Source organism: Chrysochloris asiatica, unplaced genomic scaffold (assembly GCF_000296735.1).
Source record: "Chrysochloris asiatica unplaced genomic scaffold, ChrAsi1.0 scaffold00288, whole genome shotgun sequence".
Taxonomy (NCBI): Eukaryota; Metazoa; Chordata; class Mammalia; order Afrosoricida; family Chrysochloridae; genus Chrysochloris; species Chrysochloris asiatica.
The window spans coordinates 839,163-848,149 of record NW_006408806.1 but is presented as its reverse complement, the minus strand read 5'-3'; the positions used below and the strand labels follow the sequence as shown (position 1 = coordinate 848,149).

The 8,987-nt window shown below is 34.4% G+C and overlaps 1 protein-coding gene across 1 annotated transcript in view; it reads left to right on the top strand.

Annotated features, from left to right (window-relative positions):
* The window catches only part of USP53 (ubiquitin specific peptidase 53), a 73,129-nt gene that overhangs the window by 23,743 nt on the left and 40,399 nt on the right, over positions 1-8,987 (top strand). The window contains 1 exon segment of the mRNA XM_006874593.1: positions 634-783. Within this exon segment, the coding sequence (XP_006874655.1) occupies positions 634-783 (150 nt within the window).

Below are 8,987 nucleotides of genomic sequence, written 5' to 3'. Positions count from 1 at the left end.
GAAACCAGGATGACCAGACTTCATCTCTCATACTTCAGACGTATTAGGAGGGACCAGATCCTAGAGTAGGATATCATGTTATGTTAAGTGTAGGATCAGCAAATAGAGGAAGAACCCCAGTGAGATGGATAAGCACAGTGATAGCATCAGTGGGCTCAAACTTAACAATGATTATGAGGGTGTTGCAGGACTGGGCAGTGTTTTGTTCTGTTGTTCATAAGGTCACTGTTTTGGAGCCAAATTGACAATACCTAACAACAACATATAATTTATCTTACATTTTGAGTTTATCTAAAGGATCAATTCTTCTTGGAGATTTGAACAAATTGTATGGTAAATATATGTCATTAGGCTTAATGTGTTTTACAAATTAATTGAAAGTAGTTATTCTATAACTCTGCAATGCCAATAATGTTTTCAATACTAATACATAGAAGCTTCAGAAAGTTCATGAAAAAGTTTCATGATCTTAATTTTCGTTTTTGGCAAACTTTTTGAAGTCCCCTTGTATTAAATTAGGGAAATGTGCATAAGAAATATTTTTTTAATAAGTTAAACACCAATTCATCAATTTATTGTTCCTCATTTTCTAAAGATACAGTATAAAATGTACACTATAAATTTTTCAAACAGCTTTTTTATAGGGTTACTGATGAAAATGCCAGAAATAGTGAACTTCACCTTGTTGGTATAATCTGCTACTCCAGCCAACATTATTGTGCCTTTGCTTTTCATACCAAGAGTTCCAAATGGGTATTTTTTGATGATGCAAATGTGAAAGAGGTAAGTGATACTTTTTAAATTGGAATATTTGTTGATTTTAACTTTTTAGGAATAAATGATGCAATTATTATTGTTGTTGTAAGTGCCAGGTCAGTTCTGACTCATAGTGACCCTGTATAGGGTTTCTGAGGCGTGCCTGGTGAGTTTGAATCTCCAACATTGTGGTTTAAACTGACCTTATGGTTGAGTGCTTATCTACCATGCCACACCAGGACTCCAGTATGTTGTAATAGTATTATTAAATTCAAACTTACTTTTTTTTCTTGATATTTGGTTTATTTTGAAGTCAACTTTTAAACACTCCATTTCCACAATAATAAAATTATGAATAATAAATGTTAGTATACAAGTATATACTAAACTGTAGAGTTTTTAAGAAGCTCTGAATTTTTTATTGAGTACTGTAACAGGGTATTAGAATTTTAGAAAAGTTCTACAGGTCATTCAGATACAGCCAGAGTTGAAAACTGTTGATCTTGACTATACTGTGGATTATCGGGCATAATGATCTTGTTACTAAGCAGTAAATTTATTGGAAAATGCAATTTCTTTGATTGCTGCCAGCAAATGCTACAGAATTGCACTGACTTTTTAATATATAGCAAAGGGCTATTTAATATCACTGCCATATACTGAGTACTGAATCAATAAAGTTCAGACACTTGGTATTTAGTGACTCTCTAACTCGATCCCTGAATGATTAGAAATCACTTTCCCACTAGAAAACCAAACAAAATAGATGAACAAATTTCAATTTATTTTAAACATTGGACAACAGGCTTTGAATAAAAGGAAACCAAGAAGATGGGCTCTATAATTGCTTTCAAGTGTCCCTAGATTGAAAGTTGCCAGAGCAGACCTTAAAACCAACGCTTGGAAGGATACAATTGATTCCACATAACTACATGTTGTAATGAAGTCCAATGGTTTTCAAAGGAGTACAACAGACTGTAACACAATTTAACACTAAATAGCATAAAACTGAAAATTTCAATATGCTACTTCCAATTGTCATTAAGTAAATAATTGCCAGTAAGTAAAGAAGTAAGAACAGATGAGTGATAATCAATAAAATTTTCATCAGAAATAACAAAGATAGCATTCCCAGGTAAGGGTGTTAAAACTGCTAATACATATATTTCATATGCTCAAAAATGTTGAAGAAACCATGCACATAAATAAATAAGGAGAGATATTAAAATGTTTCCATGAAAAACATTAAAAATTTTTAGAGATGAAAAAAATATTTTTTGATGAAAAATACCATGAATAATAGCAGCAGATTAGACACTGCAAAACTAGAGGCCAGTGACCTTAAATCCATATGATAGAAACTGCCAAAAAGAAGAACACAGAAAATATACTTCAGTGATCTGTGAGATAATATCAGTCACTCTGTCACATGTGTAACCAAGAGCTCCAGAGTGAGGAGGGAGAAAACATGAAATCTGATAGCCCCAATTCTTTAAATATTGTGAAAACTAGAACCACCAATCCAAGAAGCTCAATGAACTCCAAGCAGAATAAACAAAGAAAACCACACAAAAAGTCATGATCATTAAAATATGGGAAATTAAACAATACACTTTTAAATAACCCATGCATCAAAAAAGAGAAAAATGCATAGATTAAGAAAGATGTAAGGTCTAAAATAAATTGTTTCCCAAGAAACAAGATGATTTTATAACTTGGACTAATTTAGTAGGTTGCAGTGCTAATGAAAAACTCTTGCTTATCTATTAAAATGAAATTTGATGGAATGGTACATCATTTGATCATAGCAACCAAGGAAAATTTTACATTTTTAAGTCTGGAAGAAGAAGATAAAAGTGAGTGGAAATAAATAGAAAAGGAATAAACAATACAATAAAGACAAAATCAAAGTAGTAAATATTAAAGAATGCAGTCATTTAAAAAGCTTATGGTGGTGGTGGTTGTAATGTACCATCCAGTCAGATCTGACTCATCACAACTCTAAATCTAAATCTAAAGGGTAGGAGAAAATTTTACCTTTCTTAACTGCTGACCTTGCAATTAAGAGTTCCATTTGTAACCCACTATGCCACCAGGGCTCCTTAAAAATGTCTGATAGAACTGATAAAACCAAAACAGCTGCCATTGAGTTAATCCTGAGTAGAACTGTGTTCCTTAGTTTTCAATGGCTGACTTTGTTGCATCTCAATGATTGCATTCTCTTCCAAGTAACAGCAGTCCTTCCACTTCCTCCCTGTGGTTCTCATTTCCATTCTTCTCTCCTTCCCAATACCTCTGAACCTTGTTCCCTGGTAAATCTTGTCCTTTTGACCTTGAATGGTTGATCATTCCATGGTGAGCAACAACTAGTACTGTTGTCTTCCCTACATACCTATCTACCACTTGGTTGAAAATTGGGCCATGAGGGTGAGTTCTGTTACAGATCTGAAGGGCACTCAAGGGCCATAGTCTCGTGTTCATGTTCCTCCAGTTGCTCTCTGACCTGTAAGCCTGCTCATTTTTATAATTTTGAGTTTTGTTCCATATTGTCTCCCACTGTATCCAGGACCTGCTAATGTGATCCCATTCAGAGCAGTTGATAGTGGTAGCTGAGCACCATCTAGTTTTCTGTTCTCAGAGTCATTGAGACAGATACTCACATGTTCTGTTAGTACATTGAAGTAACTGATTCCAAGCATCTTCAATTTTTGTCACTTATTTTTGTTGCATATTGAGAGACCAATAGTTGAATCTTAGATGGCTGTTCTTGAACTTATAAAATTCCAGTTGCTTTTCACTAAAGTAGAATGGAAATTTCAGAGTTGGGGGATGGGGAGGTAGAATCCCCACTGAATAGTTTTCATTTTGTTTAGATGGGTCTGGTGAAAGAGATGGAGATAAGATACTTACGCTTCAATAGTGAGTAATTGTTATTATGACTAAGTTTGACTGTTACAACTGTGTGGTAGAAGTTTTGTAACAAAAAGAGGGGAGTAGTTAATCTTATAGTCCAGGAACAGGGTACCCTAGGACGATCAAAGGAGAAGAGCACGAGCAGAATGTGGGACCCTATCCAGAGAAGCAGCAACACCACAGATGAGAGCATCTAGAGAGAGAGACCAGCTGAGGACTCTAGACTCATAGAAAGGGAAAGGCTGTGTGCTGGCAGCCAGGAGGCAGGTTTGTAGAATGTGTCCTTTGGTTGTTTAAATTATTATATATTCCTGAGTGATTTTGTGTGCATCTCCCCATCCCCCCCAAAAAAGGGAATAGAAGCAAATACTGTTGAATGATGATAGCACAGAAGAGATTGTAATTATTGCAATGAATGATGAGTGTAAAACTGATATTCCCCCATGTAAACTAATCACTTCTGTTCACAATAAAAAACTTAAAAAAAAAAAAAGAAAGAAAAAGCTAATACACCACTGTATTGTTTATTAACATCAAATTCTCAATATTAAAAATGCCTAGACCTTTAAAAAAAAAAGGTAGAATGCAGAGCATTGTCTTTGTAGACTATGTTACGCCAGTTGACTATGGTGTCCCCAGAAGCTATTATCCTGAGACAGAACCGAGGTCCAGATCCAGCAACTCATTGTCTCAAGATGCTTGATAATGTCTAAGAAGTTTCATAGGTATGTTTACAACAAAAATAAATACCCATGTACAGGTATCCTCTGTCAGACCCTTATTTATTTGTGGATATATTCCCACTATTCTTCCCATACCTGTTCAGCCTGTATATATCTGTCCATGTGTCTACCTGACGACCAATTGAACACTGTTGCAGTTTTATGTATATGACAGTATTTACCTCTATCCCCTTTAACCCTTGCATTCCTCCCTTTGTCTTCACCATATTTATGATTCTTCTGCCAGACCCCCTCATCTTGTATATTGCCTTCTCTGTCGCCTGAGTTAGCCATTGAATTACTCTCTCGTCCATCCCACCTTTGGTAGCCATCAAAGAATATTTTTTTTAGCGTGAAAACATTTTCTTGAGTTTTTACAATCATGATCTCATATAATATTTGTACTTTTGTGTTTGACTCATTTCACTCTGCATAATGTCCAGGTTCATCCATGTTATGAGGTGTTCTGCAGATTTATCATTATTCTTCAACACTGTGTAGTACTCTGTCTGTACCAAAGTTTGTGTATCCATTCTTCCATTTATGGTCATTTAGGCTGTCTCCATCTTTTTGTTATTGTTAATAGTGCTTAGATGAACATGAGTGTGCATATATCTACTCATGCCAGGACTCTTATTTTGGGGGGATATATACCAAGTAGAGCTGGGTGATATGGTATTTCAATTTCCAACTGTTTAAAGAAGCATCATACCATTTTCCACAACAGTTGCACCATTTTACAGTCCAACCAGCAATGAAGGAGGCTCGAAGTCTCCACGCCTGCTTTATTTTGTTTTGTTTTGTTCTGGTGTTTCAACTTTGCTATTACTGCTGGTATGAGATGATACCTCATTGTTTTGTTTGCATCTCTGTAATGACTAATGATCATGAACATTTTTTCATGTTTGTTGACTGCCTAAATGTCATCTTTGGTGAAATGTTTGTTCATTTCCTCTGCCCATTTTTTAATTGGGTCATCTATTTTGTCTTCTGTTGTTTGTTGTGTGTGTTTTAGTTATGTTTGATAGTGTATTATGCTATATATCAGAACCACCAAGTTTGTCCACATTTTTCATTTATGATCTTTATAGTTCTAGGTTTTACATTTAGATATTTAATCCACTTAGATACTTAATCTATATTGAGTTTGTTTCTGTATATGGTGTAAGATATGTATCTTGTTTAATTTTTCTGCATGTGGATTTCTAGTTTTGTCAGCACCATTTAATGTTTGGTGCTTTGTCTAAAATTATTGACTGCATTTGGATGGGTTTACTTCTGGATTCTCAATTTGGTTCCATTGATACATGGTTGTCTTTTGTTGTACCAGTACCTGACTGTTTTGACTATTGAGACTGTACATTAAATTTTGAGATCAGGAAGTAAGAGACCTCCAACTTTTCCCTTCTTCTTAAGCAGAGCTTTGCGTATCTGAGGTCTCTTTCCTTTCCATATGAAGTTAGTGATCAGCTTCTCCATTTCTTTAAAGAATGATGTTGGAATCTAAATTGGATTGTATTATATCTATAGATTGCTATGGGTAGTATTGAAATTTCATAATGTTAAGTCTTTCTATCCATGAATGTGGTATATTCTTCCATTTTTGCAGTTCTTTTTTGGTTTCTTGTAGTATTTTATAGCTTTCTCTGTATGGGTCTTTTGTTTCGCTGGTTAGACTTATTCCTAAGAATTTCATCTTTTGTATGACTATTATAAATGGTATTGTTTTCCTCACTTCCTTTTCAGAGATGTCTTTATTAGTGTAAAATAATCTAACTGATTTTTGAATGTTGATCTTGTAGCCTGTCACTTTGCTAAATCTTTCCCTGAGTTCCAGTAATTTTCTTGTGTTGTCTTTGCAATTTTCTAAGTATAGGACCATATCATCTGCAAATAGAGATAGTTTTACTTTTCCTTTGCCAATTTTTTTTGTTGTTGTTAAGTGCCATCGAGCTGATTCCAACCCATAGCGACCCTGTATAGGGTTTCCAAGGAGCATCTGGTGAGCTTGAACCACCAACCTTGCAGTTCACACAATTTAGATACCTTTAATTTCCTTTTCTTGCCTTATTACTCTGACTGAGACTTGTTCCCATTCACAGAGGAAATGCTTTCAGTTTCTCTCCAATAAGAATAATGTTGGTTATTGGGTTTGCTTAATGCCCTTAATTATGTTGAGATATTTTCCTTCTGTTTCTATTTTGTTGAGTGTTTTTGTCAGGAATTGATGTTAGATTTTGTCAAATGCCTTTTCTATATCAATTGATACGATCATGTGCTTTTCCTTTGTTTTATTTATATGGTGGACTATGTTTATTGTTTTTCTACTATTGAGCCATGTTTGCATACCTAGTATGATGTGGGGGTTTTTTTGTTTTTAATGCTGTTGAAATCTGTTGACTAGGATTTTGTTGATGTTTTACATCTATGTTCATGATGGGTATTTGTTTATAGTTTTCATTTTTAATGATGTTTTTGCCTGGTTTTGGTATGAGGGTTCTGTTTGATTTATAAAATATATTTAAGAGTTCTACATATCTTTGTATATTGTACAGTAGTTTCAGTAGAACTGATGCCAGATCTTCTCTGAATGTTTTGTAGAGTGCACAAGTAAAGCCATCTGGGCCTAGACATTTTTTGTTGTTGTTGTTTGGAGTTTTAAATGACTTGATCCATTTCTTCTTTTGTTATAGGTCTGTTCAAGTTTTCTACTTCCATCTGTGTTCTTTTAGGTAGGTCATGTTTTTCTAAAAATGTGTTCATTTTTCTATATTTTCTAATTTGTGGGAGTACAATTTTTCATGGTACTCTGTATTACCCTTTTTATTTCTACTGATTCTGTTGTGGTGTCACTCATATTCATGTTTTTTGCATCTTGTCTTGTTCTTTTGTTACGTATGCCTTTTTGTCAGTTTGTCAATTTTATTAATCCTTTCACAGAACCAATTCCATGTGTTGTTGATTCTTTCTATTGTTTTTCTGTTACATTTTATCTTCAATAATCTTGGAATCCTGGTGTGGCACTGTGGGATACCAAACGGTCAGTATGAACCAAAACGTTGATAGTTCAAACTCACTGGCTACTCCTTGAAGAACTGTAGAGTTTTGCTATGAATTAGAATCAACTTAATAGCACTTAACAACAACAACAAGCTCTAATATTTATTATTATTTCTTTTCTTCTGGTGTTAGTAGTTTTACTTTGTTGTATCTTTTTCATTGTTGGATAATTGTGTTAATGTGCTGATTTGGTATATTTGTTGTTTCTCGATGTGTGCATTAATTTCTACAAATTGCCCTATAAATGCTGCTTTTGATGTGTCCCAAATGTTTTGATATATTGTGCTTTTGTTCTAATTCAAGGAATTTTAATTTCATTTTTTTCTTCTACTACTTAGTAGCTTTTATGCAGGATATTTACCAATTTCCATGTACTTGATTTTTTTTTTTTCCTATTGGCTCTTCCTATCATTTCTAGTTTTATATCATTGTGATCTGAAAAGATGCTTTGTAGTATTAAGATGTTTTAAAATTTCTTGAGGCTTACTTTTTTAGCCTAACAAATGGTCTATTCTGGATAATGTTCCATGTGTACTGGAAAGGAAGGTGTATTATGCTGTTGTTAGGTTGTGTGTACTGTGTAAGTCTGTAAGGTCAAGTTGGGTAATTGTGTAGTTTAGCTTTTCTGTGTCTTTGCTGGGTTTCTTTATACTTGTTATGTCCTTTGTTGAAAGTGGTATATTAAAATCTGATGTGGCACTGCAGGATAAGTACTCAACCTCAAGGTCAGTTTGCATTGCAAGGTCAGTGGTTCAAACTCACCAGCCACTCCTTGGAGACCCTATACAGGGTCGCTATGAGTCGGAACCAACTTGATGTCACTTAACAGCAACAACTCTTATTCTAGAGTTGTCTTTTTCTTTCTTTGATTGTATTAGAGTTGATTTATGTATTTTAACCTCTTACATTGGGAGCATAGGTGTTTACTGTGGTTATGTTCTCTTGTTCAGTTGACACTTTAATCATGAGATAATACCCTTCTTTTTCTCTTATCCTGATTTTTGTCCATGGCTGAATTTTCAGAATTAGATCTTTAGATCTTGCTTCCAAGGCTCTTCTGGGTCGCCTTGAACCACCAACCTTTTGCTTAGCAGCTAAGCTTGTTAACCATTTGCAAAGATTCTGCTTGAAGTAATAAATGAGATTAACAGAATCAGAGGATATACAATACTCAAAAATCAGTTTTATTTCTATACACTACCGAAGTAGAATTGGATATTGGAATAAAAAAAAAAATTTTGCGATATCATTAAAAAAAAGGAAAATATTAAGTATTATATTTAATGATATTTGAATAAGACCTGTACATGGAAAAGTATCAAAATTTTGCTGAGAAAAATAAGATCTACGTAAATGAGACTCTTCATATGTTGTTGTTGTTAGGTGCCATCGAGTCATAGCGACCCTATGCACAGCAGAACAAAACACTGCCTGATACTGGGCCAACATCACTACTGTTCCCATGCTTGAGTCCATCAATGCTGCCAGTCCAATGCATTGGGGGGTCTTCCTCTTTTTCTGTGACCCTCCACCTTA